The 21309-nt window shown below is 49.6% G+C and overlaps 1 protein-coding gene across 1 annotated transcript in view; it reads right to left on the bottom strand.

The window, feature by feature from the left end:
• LOC144783414 (E3 ubiquitin-protein ligase rnf213-alpha-like) overlaps positions 1–21309 on the bottom strand; it is a 2376820-nt gene that overhangs the window by 1195487 nt on the left and 1160024 nt on the right. The window contains exon 21 of the mRNA XM_078662402.1: positions 2608–2788. Coding sequence (XP_078518528.1) covers positions 2608–2788 — 181 coding nt within the window. The remainder of the gene's footprint in view (positions 1–2607; positions 2789–21309) is intronic.

Below are 21309 nucleotides of genomic sequence, written 5' to 3'. Positions count from 1 at the left end.
GCAGAAGTAGATATTATTATCAATCAGCCCGCCTTCGCTTGGTGCCCGACTACATTCGGATACCTAGGTATTTATATATAAAGGTCCCCAGAGGATATAATAGATGGAAATCTGGTGCGGGCCATTTTTTCGATTAAGGCACAGACACAATTCTGGAAGATCCTCCCATTAAACGTGATGAGTCGCATTCCGTTAGTCAAAATGATAGTGTTACCAAGATTGCTATATTATTTTGCAAACCTTCGAGTGTATGTTCCAGTCAGAATGTTTCGTGAACTAGAGGGCCTGGTTTGAGGCTTGATTTGGAATAAAGGTAGGCCCAGAATAGCATTACAGAAATTATATGCACCACCAGAACAAGGTGGCTTGGCAGTCCCGAACATGGAACTTAATTACCTAGCAACCCAGCTACAGTAGGTCACTAAATGGATGAGTGGCAAAAACATGGCGGACACAGCGACCGTGTCGCCACCATGGACACAGACCCAACTGTACAGACTGTGTCATCCGCTTGCGAAGCTCCCCCGCCCACCTCAAATACATATTGGGCTAGCCCATAGATGTTACCGGAGGAGCCACCAGCTCACCAGGGATACGATCACGTACACCCCGACATTGCCGCTAACCGGAACGTAGGCGGGCGTGGAAACGCTGGGCGACCTGTATGCTGAAGGCACTCTTTCGTCTTTCGAAGCCCTGTCAGCAGATAGCGGCATACCTGCGGGCCAATTTCTTCTACACACTGCTATAATGCGAGCTTTGACGCAATTGTGGGGTGATTTGACGTCTGAGCCACCCACACATTTGCTGATACAGTATTTACATGTTATGGGGGAGGGATAACATGTGATCCACTGGTTGGTACAAGCTTTACTCATACACGTTTCAAAACCATCAGCGAGTCTTCATACACACTGGGCTGAGGTCAGAGGCCGACTTTGGTCCGATAGAGAATGGGGATGCATATTAGCCAGCGCCACATACATACCGTGCAATCCCAGGTTTAAGCTTATTCAAACATACATATTGCACAGAGCATACCTCTCACCGGACAAAATAAACAAGTATTTCAATATAAACACCTCTAGCTGCCCGCGATGTCGGCTCAATGGGGCGGATTTCCTGCATATGTTGTGGTCATGTCCCTTACTCCTAGCATACTGGCACACAGTTACAGAGATACCATTGTTATTACCGCTCTGCTCTCTGTACACCTGTAATTTGCTCTGATACCTGCAAGGGTCATGTTTGCGCTATGAAAAACTATCAAAATAAAATATGTGAGCATCCTGGTAAATGAAATCGTCTGGAGTTTTAAAGGGGCAGTGTACATTCATAGCTCTGCTACTGTCAAAGCATATTAGATTGCACACGCCTCCCTTTGTAAGCATGTTTTCTGTACTGGTTTTCCTTGCCTGCAAGTTAAATTCTTGTGTGGTACAATGAAGTGATGTGTAAGGAATTAATTCTGAAACATTTTAAAAAGGTTGGAATACTTAGAATTGGATAGGATTTAAATGATGTTCATTTGCATTATAACATAAGAGACTTTCGACCCTTATTTTCTCTATGGATATGAAGTATTCTTGGATGTCAGCATATAGTGAGGAATAATTTTTAAGTTTATGGCTAGCAGTGAAGATACTATGAAGCGAAACTGGTGCTTACTTGTGCTAGATGACACATCTTCTGAAAAGTCAAAGTGTGCATTTATAAAGGTCACAGTCAATGGTAACTGCTCCATATGTATGCCCTCCCCTGTTTGTACCCTGATTTTAAGACTTGTGCTCTTGCTCTGAGTAAAGAGAGGATAAATATGAATCTGGTGTATCCACATTTAAAGTCCATCAGCTCCTGCTTCAGATACCCTTATGAGCGTTTGTCCTTGGTTTTAGCATTTGAATTGCCCCTCTTTCTCAAACCAATTCCAAACTGGCATGAACATTTTTCTGTCATGTCTTTGACTTCTTGAGAAGGTCTCTCTGCATCTTCGAGGGGCCATTCTATCTTAGAGATAGCATATGCAGAATCAACATGCTCCCACCTCTAACCAAGTTGTACTGCAACAGCGATCTTTCTGATCTCAGTGGGTATCTGAACTCACACCACAGCATAGCAGTATCAAGGGTGAGCAGTGTTCAGCAACCTTCCCCCATATGTCACCTCACAACCAACGTCTACAAGTAGCAATGAGGAAGAATACTGACCCTTTAATATCCTAGAACCTCCTTTGTCCAATCAGGGCAATGTACCTAATGAGAAGTAGAGGCCACAGCTTCTCACTGAAACAATCTGCAAAAAGTATGCTGTTGTGTGTGCCTTTTCTAAGAGTTTGACAACAGAAACGTTTCCAGAGTGTTGGAGGAACAGAATGTTTACTTCATTTTGTAAGGAAAGGGAAGAAGAGTGGAACTATGAGTTAATGCAGCAGAGCGTCATAAAAGGGTTCTGTAATATCACACAGGCATGATGTCAGTCAATTATTATAAGTCTTAGATCACCCATCTACACATGATTGTGTGTGGTAATATTGAAAATAGCTGGGTTTATCAACCTTGAACACATAAGTCGTATGCCACTGTCACAGATAACTAAGCTTCCACTTACCTTCCTGAAGTTCCTCTCCAATCAAAATAGCCGCTGTACTTAAGACACATCGAATCTTTGCCATTATCTGCAGTTTCTCAATAGTAGTGACACCATCTGTACTGACAGAACTTAGATCGCTAAAGGAAATGTACTTCTCTTTAGTGCAAATTTCATTTTGTTGTGAAAAATGGATGAAGTCCTAAAAAATAAAACAAATGAAAAAATGAAATATGTGTTACATGGCATATGTATACTTTGTGTTCCTAATAGAAAGGGATGAAATGGTTTGGTAGAAAGTACATTTTCTCAGAGGTAGAAGGCTATGGGTGGCTTAAGAGTGTGCAGGCATTACTTGAACAAATTCATTGGATGCATCATGAAAGTCAAGTAAACACTGCAGAATGTTATGCGGATATTGGTTGAATCATATAGGCACATACCCATACCACCGTTGAAGAATTCTTCAATAAAATATTTACAGAGGCCCATGATTTTTAACATATGGACACTTTCCTGTGAGGAGTACTACTGACTTGTGAATCAAGTGGGACATCTTCAGCCAGACAACTCCTTTGCTGGTGACCCAGAATATGAAGAATACAGAGTTGATGACATAAAACATATGGCTTGTCATGATGAGGACGGCAGTTGCAGTACAGAGTGATACCACTCCAGAGCGATGAATAAGATACTCAGCCTTTGCTGATTCTTTTTTGTTGATGGCTACAAGTCTTGCCCCAAATTCTTCACTAAGTGGCATCTACATGTATCAGATTGGATCTAGAACATCTTTCTCCATCAGATCAACCATCTGTCACTAAGTGGTGATGGTGTTGTGCCAGCTGGCATCCAATAGAATGTATCTGAAGAAGTGACGTATAGTGAGAGAAGAAGGAGGGAAACTTATGCTCCCACTGAGTGCTAAAGAAAAATGTACTTACCTTTGTTAACAATTTGTTGCTGGATATTCTACCTACCTCCAGATTCCTCTTATTTTGATCATCATTTTTTATTGATACTTGCGGCAAGAATAATATACAATAATGTACATGACCACTGTTCGCTTGTAGGCACAGTAGTTACTGTACATAAATACAATCATTGCATTTCTACACCCAGTCTATAATAATTCCCACCATCTGCCCCAGATCTTTTCATGTTTGCGTGGACAATCCCTCACTTCATAAATAAGTCGTTCCTGCTGTGCACACCAGCCCACTCCCATCATCCACTAAACCACCGAAAAGGGCTCTGGGACTTCCACTTGTGAGCAATATCGGGGTTGGCCTGCAGTGTTGCAACCTTGATGCACATGTTTTCCATCCTATGTCGCCCAATTCCTCTGCTTTTGAATATCCCCAGACATAGCGCCACCCCTGCAACCTGACATCAGTTTCTTGTCCATTTTTTCTGAGCCCTTACAGGCACAGACTAGGAAAGCTTGAGATGTAACATGAACATGCAGTGCAACAACTAATTGAAGCATATTGTCGGTTTATGGCCCTCCTTTAGAACTTAGAGGTGGGTGGGATCGGTGAAAAATGAGAGGACAGACTTAATTTCCACCAGAGACACCTTTACCAAAGTTTCTTTTGATGGATAATTCTACATTGTAAGAAAGTGGATCTGCTTTCATTGTTACCCACACTTTTTGCTGGTGTCATTCCTTTTTTTCACTAGTCTGACTGGGTTCCTGCTGATCAGGACCCCGGTCACTATGCTTCCTCCCTAAATTTGACATGGTAAGCACTTTGGCACCTCCACAATTGACTACTGGTGTACCCTTCTAAGTCCCTAGTATATGGTACTAAGGTGCCCATGGCATAGGTATACTAGGGGTCTCCCATGGGAAGCAACATGTATTATGCCACTCATGGGAGACAACTCAAACTGTGACTACAGACCTGCCATTGCAACCTATGTGAGTGGGCGCATACACCCCTCACCACAGACATACGTTTTCTTAGGTCTGAGGTCACTACACTTAAAACCAATAAGTTACCCCTAAGACAGGCCTTTCAATGCTGAAGGCAGGGTGCTGGGTTATAAGTGTGAAGGTGCCCCTGCATGAGCAGGCCACCCCTACAAACCCTGGAGTTGATTCTCCAGGCTTTGTAAGTGCGGTCAGCTATTTTATACATATAGGGCCCAATTCACAGAATTAACTTAAGACAAAATCCTAAACTTACTACTTTTGGTATTCACAGAAGGCATTTAGTAGTAGTAAAGTTAGGATTTTGTCTTAAGTTTGACTTAAAACAAACTTAAGACAGACTTAAGTTAGGATTTTGTCTTAAGTCTGTCTTAAGTTTGTCTTAAGACAAGATCCTAACTTTACTACTACTAAATGCCTTCTGTGAATACCAAAAGTAGTAAGTGTAAGATGTTGTCTTAAGTTAGTTCTGTGAATCAGCCCCATAGTGAACATCAAGTCATCATGAGATGTCTAACTAAATAATGGCTGCACCGAAACTGGTCATGTTCGGTATCACACATGTTGGAATCCTACCCCAACACAGATTCCAGTGCATAAAGTAGGATCCAATGTACTGGGAGGCTCCCTTGGGGTACCCCCTGTACTCCCGATAACAGCCTTTTAGGGTTGACCACAGACAACATTTTGTCCTCATGCTGCTGAGCCAAGCTTGAGCAGGGGAAGGCAGGACAATAGGTTTCCTGTCACAAGGTGGTGTGACCACTCGCCGGACAGGACTTAGAGTATTGTGCTGGGGTGGTAGCGCTTGCCAGGGCCACCAGCCTACTTAGAAGGGCCCATTTAGTTCCCTACTTGCATAATGTAGTTTGAGCCAGTTCAGGGAGTCCTTGGCTCCTGCTCTGGCGCGAAACTGGACAAAGGACATGGGAGTATCCTTCGCGCTGTCCAGCCCTTCCTCAAGGAGAGACCCCTGAATTATTTTAACCCTTTCCCGGGGGTACTTAAGGGCTTACCTGTGGGTGGCCATTCAGATTCATCGTGGTACAAGATTCTAACCCGAAACCACCGTCTGGGTACCTGCAACAAGGAAGACTCCTGCTACTCCTGGTCTCTCAGTTCTGCAAGTATTGTCATCTGTGCCTGTGCTTCTTCCAGGATTTTTACAAGACCTGTGGCCAATAAAGACACCTGAAGTGAACTCCCATGGAGTGAATAAGTCATTCCTCTGCATCTGCAGGCACCACAACAAAGCTGACCGGTCTGCTGTTCCTGAAGTCCCATGGACTTTGAAGTACGAGTTACAATTTTTTTTGCAGCAGCACCGCTGCACGCCAGGGGACGGCGTCACAAGACCCCGCCCTGACGTCGTCCATGGATGTTACGTCAGCGGGGTCATATAAGTCCCTCCCGGCGCGCTGATGTCAGTTTTCTTTGGAGAAGCTTTTCCGCGGCACAACACGGAGCCACCAACAAAACTGTGAAAGTATGGGAACAGTGTGCGAATGAGAAAAACCCAGAAGGACAAAGAAATATTTCTTCGGAGAAGCTTTTCCGCAGCACAACGCGGAGCCACCAACAAAACTGTGAAAGTATGGGAACTGTGTGCGAAGGAGAAAAACCCTGTAAGACAAAGAAATAGGATGGTGCATAACACCATCATAAAGGACAGTATCAGACACTGTCTATTTACAAACCCATAAGTAAAGGATAGAGCACGTGCAATGCTGTGAGATACAACCCCGCGAAGAGGCTGAGTAATAAGGGAAGAATATTCCGGCAGACATAGACAGACTGTTATAAAATTGTAGAACTGTGTGGGCCAACAAGGGCAGAGCAGATGAAGAACAACAATCTACTGCGAGAAGGCATTACAAGAATGGCACTTCCCTTATAGTGATGGAAAGTTAAAACACCGCCCAGCAGATCCCAAAAGGATGACTGAACAGGAGACAGGATCCCCGAGGAGAAAGAGGAGGAGGGAGGGAGGGAAAGCAATAGGAGAAGATCCCACACTGGAATGACCAGGGTGGAGGAATGCACAGAAAAGGAAGAAGAATCTCCCGGTGAAGGCAAAGCAAAAAGCACCGCTCTACAGGAAGAGGAACCACCTGGAGGAAGGTGGCTGCATATTGTAGATCATAAAAGGGTTACACCAAATTGAACACCTTCAATGAAGACCAGTGCCAACTGAAAGGAGGCAAAGCGGAGAAACCCAACTGGCAAGGTCCTCGCAGAACGGGGAGGATGGGTGGGCGCTAAGGAATCTGCGGCTAGACAATGTCTCTACCAGATACATCATTACAGAAGGTAAGTAACTCGTACATCTGATAGAGACATATAGCCGCAGATTCCTCAACTTAGAATAGATACCATAGCCATTCTCCAAGGGGGGAGGTGGGTCTGCGACAGAGTAATAGAAGGTGCCTGAAAGCACTAAGCCGGCCACAGAAGTACGGACGAAGGGTAAAGATGTGGCGTCAGCCATTGAGCAACCCAAGCAGCTCAGAGAGTAAAAGACAACGGGAGGCAAGGTATTGCAAGACAGCAAGAAAGGCGCAAGACAATACCCGTGTGAGCATGAGATGTAGAAACGGCCGTTAGCCATATCCCAGAAGTTTAGAGAGAGTACATAACAAGGAACTACTCCCAGAGCTTAATGCACCAACTTGGCACCAACGAAAGCTAAAGGGCAATATGGACATAACCAGAGCCCAACATGGGAGCCTTTGCAAGGAAGGCCCGACAGGCAGCATCCAGGAGGCAAGAAGGAACTGAGCAACGTCTGAGAAGGATATGCCAGAACAGAAGACAAGCCAAGTGCACCTTAAGTCACACTAAGACGACAGGGGCAGAGAGCTCCACGCTGAAGTACACCGAGGTGGATCACAACGAATAGTATGCACATGGCAGACACCTATGGTGACCACAAAGTGGCGAAGCTAAGCCGAGTATGGGACTGCCCAACAACTGCATTGGACGGCCAAGGGGAGAACGCACCCCTGGAAGATAGAAGCGCAGGACGCAGCACCAGGGACGACCTTCATCAGAGGAGCTGTCCCGCAGGCGCACCAGACACAGATGAAGGTAATACCCAAAGTAAAAAGACACATCCAAAGAGTGTGGTATCTTAGGCACTGAAGGTGCCTATTGGAGCTGTGAAGAAGAACACTTATAGCTGTTGAGAACAGCAGATCTCCTGTCCACCACCTCTGACCCGGAGGGGAAATGCACCCTCATAGAAGAGGGGGACTGTACAGCATATGATCGGGACAGATAAGATTCTAGAAAGAGCATCCAGGAGCAGAGGCCTACCTCAGGGAGTGGAACCCTCAAACACCTTATGCTGAAGATGCAGGAACATGCACCTAAGTGCAGCCTAAACGTTGTAAGAAAAAACCCTGCAGTACAGAACAATGGCAAGGCAGAGTAGACCACCAGGATATAGCGGCATGGATTAGAAAATTTAGCGGCACAAATATGGAAATTTAGCGGCATTTTTGCTGCACTTTATTTTACTCATAATCATTCATTCTCGCGAAATCCTGGAGGGTCAGACATTAACTTCAGCCCCCGGGAGGTGTTTTAGCCCACAGCGACATCACTCTGCTCAAGTTCGTCCCCGGTTGTACTCAGTGTTGCTGCTCTCCCACCATTCTATATCCATGCCTTTCTTCATGGTGTTACCTATTCTACATTAACCTGTTCTGATCTCACTCCTCCCTTAGCACGCGTTTTACTTTACAGCATGTGTATCTACAGCACACATGCCTCGAACGGATTGTTATTTACCCTGTAGGCACCTTTTCTTGGCATGTAGTGCTGTAGATTTACGTTCGCCTCCCTAGCCCCAAAAAGTCCTGTGTAGGTTGCAGTTTACATATTTTACATGACATTCCTTGCATGGATTTATTATCAGATATTAAAGAAACAAGGGAACCCACTAGGTAGTCAAGGACCAGGGGTGACAGTATTATAAGGCAACAAGGGTCCTTAACTTAATTAGATACTTCAGAACCAGTTACCTGGAGTCCCAGGTAACCGGCGGTTAAGTGAATGAGCCGGTGTTCAGCGATGGATGGACCGGGTCAATGCCCGTGGCTGGTCCTGTCAATGGAGTGCGAGGTCTGCCACCGCTGACACGAGCCATTCTGCACGGCAGCACTAGAGAATACACAGATCATGAACTAACAGAGATCGGTACCAAGGAAAACGGAATTCCCGCCATTCCTCAGCGGAACTCGCACTCCATTGGCAGGACTCCAGGACCTTCCCCACCCTGATCTCGTGGCCACGGCCACTGTGATTCACCTTGGGTCCCAGCCCTGCCTACTCGCAATGCTTGCTTAACCAAGACTCAGGCAATGTAACGTTAGTCCTGATGATGAACCTTTATTTTTACAGGATCGAAACGCCGTCGACTGTTTATGTAGATATACACTAGTCTTTCCATTGTGTCACTAACGCCTGTTTACTACATGGGGATAGCTAGACTATTCTCAATTTCTTTAAGTAAGCGCCCCCTGCTTAAAATTGCCTGGAATTACTTCCTTTTTCAATTGTCCCTGTTGGTTTTTCTTTATGTCATATATGTATTGGATACAGGTTGTATCCCACTGTATATTTGTTCGCCTTATTCCTTTTGATTTTCTTACATTGATTAAATTAGTATCCGGCTGGATATCTTTTGACTTATAGTACACATTGTTGTCTATAAATTATTAACTGGTTCTGAAGTATCTAATTAAGTTAAGGACCCTTGTTGCCTTATAATACTGTCACCCCTGGCCCTTGACTACCTAGAGGGTTCCCTTGTTTCTTTAAAACTGATTCCTTGCATTGATATCACATTACTGATTCATAGTACAATTCCATTCTCACCTATCTGCTGAAAAACAATCTGGCAATGGAGTGTTTCTGGGGTGACAGTCATCTGAGGTAGAGGAACGAATTCTTGTCAGTGACCAGGCAGAGATGAGCACCACGACAATCACAGGATAGAGGCTGTTGAACCTGGTCAGGAGGGATGTTGTACCTGATGCAGTATCCAACTCAGCAACGCCTGTTGGTCGTTTCTGATGGTAAAACGTCCCGGTGCACTCAACTGAGAGAGACAGAAACCAACCCTGACCGCCTGCCATGCCAAGTGGCTAGTTTGTTCCTTGCCACACCCAGCACAGTCCGCAATGGGGCGCTTATGCCTCTGCATCCCACCTAACCGGTTAGGCACATCCTGGTGCGAATCAACCGTTCAGACCAAATCCCCCAAAAGAGGTCGCTAGGTCTGTGACCACTTGTGAAGTTGAGTGTCTGCTATTTATTGCAGTATTGCACAAGTTACTTACCTTCGGTAACGATATATCTGTAAGAAACAGTAGTTAGTATTAGATTACTTACCTTAGAATATCCCCAGGCGTCAGACTGGATCAGGAAAATTTTGCGTAGCAGTACCCCTGCGCATCGGTAGGCGTCGTCTGCGGCTTCGAGTCCGTCGTCGGCGTCCTTGGCGCCGGGATGACGTCGTCAGAGTACTTAGACGCCACACTCGCGCGCTGACGTCAGTTCTTATACATAGCTTTTCGGCGCCAGAAACGCAGAGCCATGATAAAAACCAACACTGGTGCCATGAAACTAGGGCCCTGAAAGGGGATGACCTTAACCCTAGATATCGGTTCGCAGAACGGGGAGGATGGGTGGGGCGGTAAGGAATCTAATACTAACTACTGTTTCTTACAGGTATATCGTTACCGAAGGTAAGTAACTTGTGCATCTGAAAGAAACAGGTTAGTATTAGATTCCTTACCTTAGAATAGATACCCCAGCAATACCAACCCCGGTGGTGGGTCTGCGAACCAATGATCACACCAGAAAGTCCTGGAGAATGGAACGGCTGAAAAAGCCATCTCTCCGGACTTGGCTGTCCAGGCAGTAGTGTCTTGCAAACGTGTGCAGCGAGGCCCACGTAGCTGCCTGACAGATGCCCTGCAAGGGGACTCCCCGACCCAGGGCAGTAGTAGCCGCCGTGGCCCGAGTGAAATGGGCCCTCAGCCCAACAGGAGGCTCCTTTTTAGCCAAAGAGTAGCATACCTTGATTCACAACACGACCCACCGAGAGATGGTCCGCTTGTGCACCGCCCGACCTTTCGTAGTGCCCACGTAACCAACAAAGAGTTGCTCATCCACCGGGAACTGGCGATCCAAATAGAATGAGAGCACACGTTTTGGGTCCAGATGGTGGAGCCTCTCTTCCTCTTTCGAGGGATGCGGAGGCAGAAAGAAGGTGGGCAAGGTGATGGACTGCCTGATGTGGAAGGCTGTGACTACCTTGGGCAGGAAAGAGGGTCGCGCCCGCAACACAACTTTGTCCGGATGGACAAAAAGGAAAGGAGGTTTAGATGAAAGAGCCTGGAGCTCACTCACCCTCCTGGGAGAGGTGATGGCAACCAGGAATGCAGTCTTCAGAGTAAGGAGACGAAGAGGACAGTTATGAAGTGGCTCGAAAGGAGCGCACATCACATAAGTCAGAACAAGGTTCAAGTCCCACTGAGGCATCACAAAAGGAACAGGAGGAAACATATGAGTGATGCCCTTCAAAAACCTATTTACAACTGGGGACTTGAACAAAGAGGGCTGATCAGGGACCCTTAAGAAGGCGGAAATAGCAGAGAGGTAGCCCTTGATAGTGCCCAGAGCAGAGCCCTGCTGGGCAAGAGAGAGAAGAGGAGAACCTCTTAAAGAGGGGCAGAAAGGGGAACCACAGTCTTTGCTGTGCATCATGCCACAAATTTGTTCCACCTGCAGGCGTATACCGATTTTGTGGAGGGACGCCTGGCTGCCAGAATCACATTACAGACTTCAGGAGGCAAGTCAAATGGCCTCAACTGCCGCCGCTCAATCTCCACGCATGTAAGTGGAGACTGGACAGGTTCGGGTGGAGGACCGTCCCCTGCTGCTGCGACAGAAGGTCCTCCTGAAGAGGCAGACGAATTGGGGGATCGACAGACATGCTGAGTAGCTCGGGATACCAGTATCTTCGTGCCCAGTCCGGAGCCACAAGGATTACTTGGGCCCGGTCGCGTCTGATCTTCTTCAGCACTCTGGGCAGAAGTGGTATAGGCGGAAAGGCGTACAACAGACCGCAGCTCCACTCGCGACGAAAAACGTCTCCGAGCGAGGGCCGCCTTGGAAATTCCAATGCGCAGAACTGATGGGACGCTCTCTTCTGTGGGGAATAGATCTAACCAAGGCTCTCCCCACTGCTGAAAGAGGCCTTGCGCCACGTCCGAGTTCAGACTCCATTCGTGATCCATCATGCACGGACGGCTGAGTTTGTCGCCCTGGCGTTCAGGGAACCTGCCAGGTGTTGAACCACCAGGGTCACGCCCTGAAGTTCCAGCCACTGCCAGAGGCGCAGAGCCTCCAGGCATAGGGTCCACGACCCCACCCCGCCCTGTTTGTTGCAGTACCACATGGCGGTGGTGGTGTCCGTGAACACCTGCACTACACTCCCCCGGACAGAGGGGAGGAATGCTTTCAGTGCAAGCCTGATCGCCCGCAGCTCCAGAACGTTGATGTGGAGCCGGGACTCGGCCGGAGACCAGAGGCCTCTGATCTCTGCCTCTCCCATGTGGCCCCCCCAGCCCTGGAGGGACGCATCGTCAAAACTACATGCTACGGTTGGGGTAGGGAGAGGGATCTACCGCTGACCCAATCACTGTCCGTGAGCCACCACTGCAACTGTCTTGCAGTGCCCTCCGAGATCAAGACATGGTCGGACAAGTTGCCCTGATGCTGGGCCCACTGAAACTTCAGGTCCCACTGCAGAGCCCGCATCCGCCACCTGGCGTGATGCACCAGAAGGGTGCAGGAGGCCATCAGCCCCAGAAGCCGCAGCGTCAACCTGACCGAGCCTCGGGATAACGGCTGAAAGATCGGAATCAGAGCCTGAATATCCCGAACCCGCTGTTCCGGAGGATAAACCCGAAACTGCGCCGAGTCTAGAACCGCTCCGATGAAGAGGAGTTTCTGAGAGGGACACAGGTGTGACTTCGGCACATTGATGGAGAACCCCAGCAGGTGCAGGAGGTCGGCCGTAGTCTGGAGGTGGGTGACGACTGTCTGGGGCGAGCACGCCTTCAACAACCAGTCGTCGAGGTAGGGGAAGACTGAAACCCCTAACCTGTGCAGATGAGCTGCGACCACCGCCATCACTTTCGTGAACATCCGTGGGGCGCTGGTAAGGTCGAAGGGGAGCACGGTAAATTGAAAGTGCTTGTGGCCTACCGTGAACCGCAGGTAACGCTGGTGGGTCGGCAGGACAGGGATGTGAAAATAAGCCACCATCCAGTCTCCCAGGTCCAGTGCAGCTAAGACCCCTGAGCCAAAGTCAGCATCTTGAACTTCTCCTTCCAGCGGAAGCCGTTGACGTTCCGCAGGTCCAAGATAGGGCGTAGGCCCTCTTTGCCCTTCTTGGGAACCAGAAAGTAGTGGGAGTAACAACCACACCCTACTTCTGGCCCAGGAATGTGCTCGATGGCCCCCTTGGCCGAGGGCCGTAAATTCCTCTCGCAGAAGATTCAAGTGATCCCCCGACACGCGGTGGCACTGCGGTGGCATGGCTGGAGGGGTCACCTCGAAGGGGAGGGAGTAGCCCCATCGGACGATTTGCAGCACCCACCTGTCCGAAGTGATGTTGCACCAGTGAAGGAGGTGATGGCGAACCCTGCCCCCCACTGGCATCATGTGGGCCTGAAAGCTCGGACTAGGAAGACTTTGAGGCGGATGCTGTGGGGGTTGATGTGGACTGGCCTCACTGTTGTCCCCAGGCACCGCCACAGCGGTTACCACGTCCGCCACCGCGCTGGATGTTAGTCTGCGAACCGTGGCTGGCAGGACGTGTGGGGGTACCCCTTCCTTCGCCACGAAAGGAGCGAATGGCAGCAGGTTGCAGGCGTGGGGCCGACAGGCCCAAGGACTTGGCCGTAGCCCTGGAGTCCTTAAAGCGCTCAAGTGCACTGTCTGCCTTGTCGCCAAAGAGGCGACGGCCATCAAATGGCATGTCCATAAGTGTGTTTTGGACATCAGCCGAAAAGTTGGCGGACCTCAGCCAGGCGTGGCGACGAATCGCCACCCTCGTTGCCATTGCTCTACCTAGCGAGTCCGTTGTATCCGGTCCACACCGGATGGAATATCGTGCCGCATCTCGACCCTCCGCAAGGGCTTGGGCGAGTTTAGTCCGGGCCTCCTCCGGACATTGTGGCAGCACGGCCGCCACCGTGTCCCACAGAGAGTGGGTATAACAGCCCAAGAGGCACGCGGTGTTAACGGACTGGAACCCCAAACTTAGTGAGGAGAACATCTTCTTGCCATACTGTTCGTATCTCTTGGTTTCCTGATCGGAGGGAGCCGTCGGGAATGCGGTCTGGGAGTTAGAGGCTTGTATGACCAGGCTCTCGGGGGTGGGGTGGGTGTACAGGAAGCAAGGGTCGCCCGGAGCCGGGCCGTGGCGCCTGGACACGTTCCTTTCTACAGGCGGACCTGTAGCGGGCTTGGACCAAGTGCCCAGAAGAATGTCTGACAAGGCCTCATTAAACGGCAGCAGAGGCTTAGCCGAGCTTGCCTGCGGTTTAAGGACCTCAGTGAGAAGAGGTTAGTCCTCACGGCCGCGACGTGGAGCTCAAGGCTCAAGGCCTTGGCAGCCCGCATCAGCACCACACTATAGGCAGCCCCCTCCTCCGTAGCCACGGTAGGAGGGGAGACAAAACCAGTGTCAGGCGAAGTGTCCAGACCACTTGCCTCCCCTAGCTCACCTGCCCAGTCCTGAGAAGACTGGCACTGTGCCAGAGGGTCCTCGGACCACTCCTAATCCTCCTCGCCACCCATCTCCTGATACTCAGTGTAGGAAGGTAAATCCCTGACTATGGTTGCCCCCAACTTTTTGGATACTGAGCCACCTTATCAGTCCCTGTACAGTGTACCTTAGGTACCCAGGGCATAGGTGTACCCAGGGCCTACCAGGGGCTGCAGCATGTATTATGCCACCCCTGGCTGGCCATCCAAATCTGACACAACTGGCTGCACGACAGCTGGGGCAAGGTGGTGTACTCACCCTTTGCTTTAGATATAGTATACCTATATCTAACCCTAAAATGGACACACAGATCTCCTATCAGTCACTCCTATGGCAGGCCTTAACAATCCTGAAGGCAGAGTGCTTGGAATCGTGTGAGATGGTGCTCTGGCATGAGCTGAGCCTGTCTGCGGCTTTCGGGATCCATCCCTTAGCCGTTTCCATGATATCGCATACCATATACTCTTAAGTGCATTATAATCCTCGCGGTTATATGCCAACTCTGGTATCGCTTTATCAAAACATGTCGAGTAAGGTGTCATACGAATTGGAATACTAACCCCTCGCCAATTCTGGCGACGGGGTTAGCCTTCCACCCTTCTAGGGGGACCCGACATGTATGTAACCCCTAACCCCGGTTAAAGTCAAACAGAGCCTCAGCTCCACAAAATGGATGCTGCCACCGAGACACAAGTCTGCCCTCCTGCTGCTGGGAGTCCTCCCAGAGCAGGAGATAAGGACAAAGGGTTTCCTGCCAGGGGCGGTGCCAGCACCGTCCCAGACAGGGTTTTGTGTATTGTAGGTAGGCAGGGCTTTAGAGGAAGGTGACTGCACGTGGCACCCCGGTGCTCACTGTGCATAGGCTGGCTGGAACCAGTTCCAGGGTCACTCCAGACCCTGTGCTGGGGAAAAGCCCGCCAAGGAAGTGGGTGTAACCACCCCCCTCCTAGTCCCACCCCTAGGGCAGGACTTAGTCGCGTGCCAGCCCCTTTTTACAGGATAAAGGTAGGAACTGGCCCCCTTCCAAAACAGATCATCTTTGAATCCTGAAACTACTTTCCACGAAAGGAACTCAAGACTTCTTCCTAAGATTTCTCCCTTGTGACTAAGGAGTAGTCACCCTGCATCCGCAAGCACCATCTTAAGAACACTGCGGTCTGCTGCACGTCTCTCCTCCGGATCAAGACTGCCCAGCTCGACGAGAACCGGCTTCCCTGGCACCTCTGACCTCTACCTACATCATCAGTCACGCTGAGATTCGTGGGTGTGACGAGACCTCGAGGGACCGGCCATCTTCAAGACTGAACGACTTCTGCACAGCAAGCCCGCCGAGTAATTTCCTGGTGAGTGCTTTGGGGTCCGAGAAGCCCCCACCCTGAGCAGCTCCAGCACCGAAGAGCAGCCCCCCAGCATCTCCACGATCGGCGTGGGGCCCTTCTGCTTTCTGCTGCTCACCGCGTTGTTTGGCTACTAGCCCGCTGGCTTGTGGCCTTCCTGACGACGCCCGACGACAACACTGCTGCTGGTCTGGTTGCTCCAGACTGGCCCTTGCTTCCCTCCATCGGAGAAGTACCCTGGACCCTCCTGGTCCGGCTAAGACGCCATTTTAGGTCCACCGCGTGGGCCTTGCATTTGCCAAGGCTTGTTGCCCAATCCTGGGTCCAGCGACGTCGACAGCAAGAACCTTCGTGGGACAGCTCGCACCTCCATCCTGGTCGCCGACAACGCCTCCTGGTCCGAGAGACTGCAGAGCCCAGCAGCGCCCACTCACCTGACTGCGGTGACTTCGCCCGGTGCCATCCTGGTGCCCACTTAATCACTGGCTAGTGATTCAAGAACTTGGTCCCCTCTGCTTTCAGGTTTCCTTCTTCCTTGATCCAGGCTTGGATCCATCGAACTTTCCTTCACTGGTCGCCTGCCAGCAACTTCCTTCTTCCAGGCTCCTGGTCCGGCAACGAGATTCCCGACGTCTTTTCAGACCTATGCAGCTGCAGCCCCTGGGCTAGGTAACTTCGGCACTTCGGTGTCCCAGCATAGCCTCACTATCCTAGGGTCAGGATCCACTGTCGTTTTCTTCCTACCAGGTCGGGTTCGCCCGTGAACACTAACTTTGCCTTTACTAGCTTCCATAGACTTTGTCCCGCATCCCGCGTGAGAGTGCACACTCTGCACCCGAGTCCCCTAGGTCTCCTAGAAGTAATCTAACGATTCCATAGTCAAGTCCTAGCGAGTCCAAAGCCTATTAGTACAGTTACTTACCTGCTAGTAATTCGCATTCCACTTTTAGAATATATGGTTTTTCGTGCCCCTCGGGCATTTGTGTATAACGTGCTAACTTAAGTATTTTCATAAGAGTTTTGTTGTGTGCTTAGCACCCTGTCCTCATAAAGAGTACAGGGTTGTTGTGATTCTAATAAATACATTGTTTATTTTCATAACACTTGTGTGGTGTCCTTTCACTGGGTGTTCAAGGGGTAATGTGATGGTAAAACAGCTGGCTTAACACGCCCTCTAGAGTCTTAGCCTTAGACTGCTCGTATCCATGCTACTAGGATAGCTGGTCTATAAGGTTGACTTACAACCAATCATCAATAAGGGTTGTTTGGACTGATATATAGTGATCACTAGAATAGTGAACACTGCACATCAGGCCAACTTCTCACACTCAGTTTCAAAGGATGGGGCCGGGTCATAGAAGTAAAAATCTCATAGCGGCGTCGAATACGGCGCCGTTACGGTGCTGGACCCGAATCGAGGGTAGGACCAGGGACGATGACTTCCTGGGATGGCGCCGGGGGCGACACCCTGAGAGCCGGCGCCGGCGAGGTCGTAAGGTCGACCGGCGACGACCCGGATCCGGAACCGGATCAAGTGGGACCCTGCATGAGGAAGGCCTCGATCTCCTCCGGCGTCGCGTTCTGCCCAGGGACCGCCGGGTATGGAGCAGGCCGCGATGCCTGCGGCTCCGGCAGAGCCGCGTGGGCGGTGTCGCCCGAACCCCCGGCCGTGTTGCGCGAGCGTCGGGGGGAGTCAGAAGAGCGATGATGCCTCTTTGACTTCTTGTGCCTCTTACCTGAGGACTTGGAGCCCGAGGAATGGTGACGACTCCCGGAGCTATGATGACTCTGGCCCCGCGACCGGTCCCTCGACCTCCTTCCGGACTGGGACCTCAAACAGCGCGGCGCCGACTGCCGGAGCTCGAGGCACTTGCGGGACCGCTCCCGCCTAGCCTTCGACGTCAAGGCCCGGCAGTCGGGGCACGACTTGACGTCGGACTCGAAAGACAGATCAAAAAGATCCAAAAAGTTTAGTCACAAATTGACTAAAGGGTACCACTTTCTCCGGACCTGCGCCTGCTGGTGCGGAAAAAAGAAGAACTGACGTCAGCACGCGAGGGCGGCGTCTAAGTACAACATCATCCTGGCGCCAACGACGCCGACGACGGACGTGGAGCCTCAGACGACGCCTACCGACGCACAAGGGTACTGCTACGCAAAATTTTCCGGATCCAGTCTGACGCCTGGGGATATTCTAAGGTAAGGAATCTAATACTAACCTGTTTCTTTCAGATATACCTTTACTTGTACGTTGTACGCCTTGTAACTTGCACACCTGTCACTTTTTTCCTCCTGTAATGTACCGTTTGCTATCTCTTCTATTTTGTTTGCTCACAATTGTCACTTTTACCTCATGTAACTTAATGTTTGCTTTTGTAATTTGTTCACTTGTAATTTTCATTAACGTTCCTATTGTGAAGCGCTCTGACACCTCCGCGCTATATAAAAACGCAATAGATAAATACATAAAAACAATCCAAATGCTATTGGTTTACAGTCTCTTCTCAGGCTACAGTCTGCCTTTGTCATTATTCCATCGCCTCACGCCGCCAATCTCCAGTAGGGGGAGCAGTTGCACTTCACCATTGAATACTTTTACTTCTGGTTCCGCGAAGCAACATCCGTGCACTAAAACAGCTGGTTCCTAAATGGGAGCCCCTCAGATCCTTTCTTGTACTGCCCCCCATACTCTCAGTAAAGGGTTTTGCACACGAGTCTCCGAGCACTGTAGATTGGGGTGGGTCTTTCTTTGAGCCACTAGGATTCTTTTATTTTGGCCGGCGCGCAAAGTCAATAGTTTTGCAACCCCTTTTTATGAGCAGTTCAATTTATGACTGCCAAAAGCTGGGCATGGAGATGAGCACGAGGGGTTGGTGTTACTCGCACTTCTTCCAGTAGGACATGGCTAGCGCTTGGAGACTTTATTAATCAAGAGATTGCGTTATGGTGTAAATATCACACAATGTTCAGAAACGCAAGTATCTCTTACTGGCCTCTGCCTCACGCCCCGTCCATGGAACCGGGAGTGTAAGTGTGCCATTCATCCTCCACAACTGCCCGTATAGCCAACGCCTCACTCTCATCCGCATTCTGTCAATCAGAAATGCTGGCCATTGCTCTGTTGGCTGTCATCTTTCCTGTATATAGCACCGTCACCCGCTGGGATTTTCTTCCATCCTGTCGCTGTAATTGGGCATAGTGTGTGTTAAACCATATAGCCTGAGCATTTATAGCCCTTCCTCCAGCCTGAGTCGGCAGCCGCTACCCTTGAATTTCGCGGGCACTTTTGTAAAAATGGCGGCATTATGGCACCGCAATATCGCAGCGGACCGGGATTTGTGCCCCTACCGCCTCATCCCCCCTGCCCCCTCTAGGTTGGTGCCAGGACCAGACCAGCACAGCAACGCAGCACGAATGACCACAGCAAAAACTGGGAGCAAGAATTCCAGGCAGCTCCTGTTCACAGAGGCGCTCAAACAACTGCACACCATAGCCACGAACCCTGATGACAACCTGGCGAGCAGCCCCCCAGCGTCCTTCACAGCCCCGACAGCAGGCGTCACCATGGACTGCATACTTCAAGAGATCTCCTCAGTCAGTCGTAGGCTGGAGGGGATGGATTCCAACATCTCCAAACTGGCGGATGAGGCCAAATCAATACAGGCGGGCCTGGCTAGGTTCCATACCCGTGCTGAGGCACTGGATCACAGTGGTATAGGGCCGACTGAACACAGTCCACGACATGGATCAGGAAATCCTCTTCCTCCGCAGCAAGTTTGTCGACTTGATGAACTGCGGTCGCAGGGACAACATCCGCTTCTTTGCATTCCCAGAGTCCATGGAGGGCCCCTACTCTGTCACCTTCCTGAAATACACCCACCCGAAACATATTGAGACCACCTTAGACCCACCCCTAGAAATCCAACAGGCCCACCACTTAGGCCCTCCACGCAAGCACTCTAACGCTCGCCCGCGGCCGCTCATTGCCTGTTTTCTACGACACGTCCAGACGAGGCAAATCCTAGCTGCAGCGCATGCCCAAGGATCGTTCACCCATAATGACCACAGCATTCAGATGGCTGCAGACTTTTCCAAAGAAAGTAATGAGCGCCGCAAGGCCTTCCTCTCTCTTAGGCCCCGGCTCTGACAGATGAACATGAAATATGGCCTATTCGAACCTGCGAGACTCCGTATTACTAAGGGTGGCAATTCCAGGGACTTCTAGGATCCAGAGGATCTCCACCAGATCTTGGACAACGTAGCATACCAGGACATGGATATTCACCCAGGTGATTCAGAACTTTCCCAATCGCATGGTCCTTCTTAGTCGCCGGAGAGTGTGGTTCTGTAATTCTCAAACCTGACTGCATTTTAGTTTTGCCCTCACGTAGGCCAGTGAAGTAGGCCCAACGAACAAGTGGCCTTGCCTTCTGAGTTCGTGCATATATTAATTTGAGTTTCTCTGACTCTGAATGAACTCCAGAGAGGGTAACCCTTTTCACCTGAAACTGACCTTTTGCAAAACCAGTTTCACTAGCTGATTGTTGTCTGAGTTTTTCAATCACTGTTCAGGACCTCGTTAACCTTTAATTTCCTTGCGCATATCTTATCTTAAACAATATCTAAATGGTTTCTTTCCTTAAAACTTTCTTTTCTGAAACATGGGTTTTTGCCATGTGTCGTGACTACCATCTGGTGTTACTTTTTATGTAGGCCTCAGAAGTTAGTCTGTGAGCAAAGCAGTCTGACCTATTGTGAATCATATATATATATATACATTAACCAAGGATTCCTTCGTGCATTGGAGTTAATTTCTGAAGCTGGCCTTTCACCTAGGAATTGACCCTGCCAAGCCAATTTCCCTGCAAGATCGTTATTTACTTTTCCAATCATCATCCAAGACATTTGTTAACTTTTAAGTTTTTTTGCGTATCTGTTATCTTGCATATTATCTGAAACTTCTTTTCTTGACTGTTACTTCATTTCATGGGATACGTTTTCAATTAAGGGTTTGTGCGGGCCTTCCAGATTATTATTTAGATATGCCTAAATATTAACTTGTGGGTTGGGACACTGTAAAATGAGCTTTACTGTATGATGCTGTGTGATGTCATGTATTTTCTATTGGTTGAATTTTGGTGCAGGGGCGTGCATTTTAAATGTACCTTTTTGTGAATAAATAGGGATGTCTCACCTTAGTAAAATTGAGCAGTTTTCTTGAGTTGTACACCGTGTTGTATTACTGGGATTTCTGCTACTGGCTGCAGCTAATAAATTTGATCTCTGACGCCACCTAGAAGTTTCCGTGTCTCTGTATACCAAGGCAAGGGAACCTAGAGGACTTCGGGCGTGTCCCTGACACGGCTGGGTACTTGAAAACCCGGTTCTTCAGTTGGCGCGACCAACGCGGGCCGACTTCAGTGGTACCGGTCCAAGCCCGAAGATTGCGAGGAGCCACGTGAGGAAATTCTTGAGGAGGGCCCCCACTTCATCGACCCCTGCATGTTGACGTGGACCAAAGGACTTTTCTGCGAGGCTTCCCGCTTTCCAACGGCTGCGAAGGACTGCTGCCCTGACTGTCACCTTGTCTTGGACCCTCC

Source organism: Lissotriton helveticus, chromosome 9 (assembly GCF_964261635.1).
Source record: "Lissotriton helveticus chromosome 9, aLisHel1.1, whole genome shotgun sequence".
NCBI lineage: Eukaryota > Metazoa > Chordata > Amphibia > Caudata > Salamandridae > Lissotriton > Lissotriton helveticus.
This window is presented reverse-complemented; position numbering and strand designations above follow the sequence as displayed.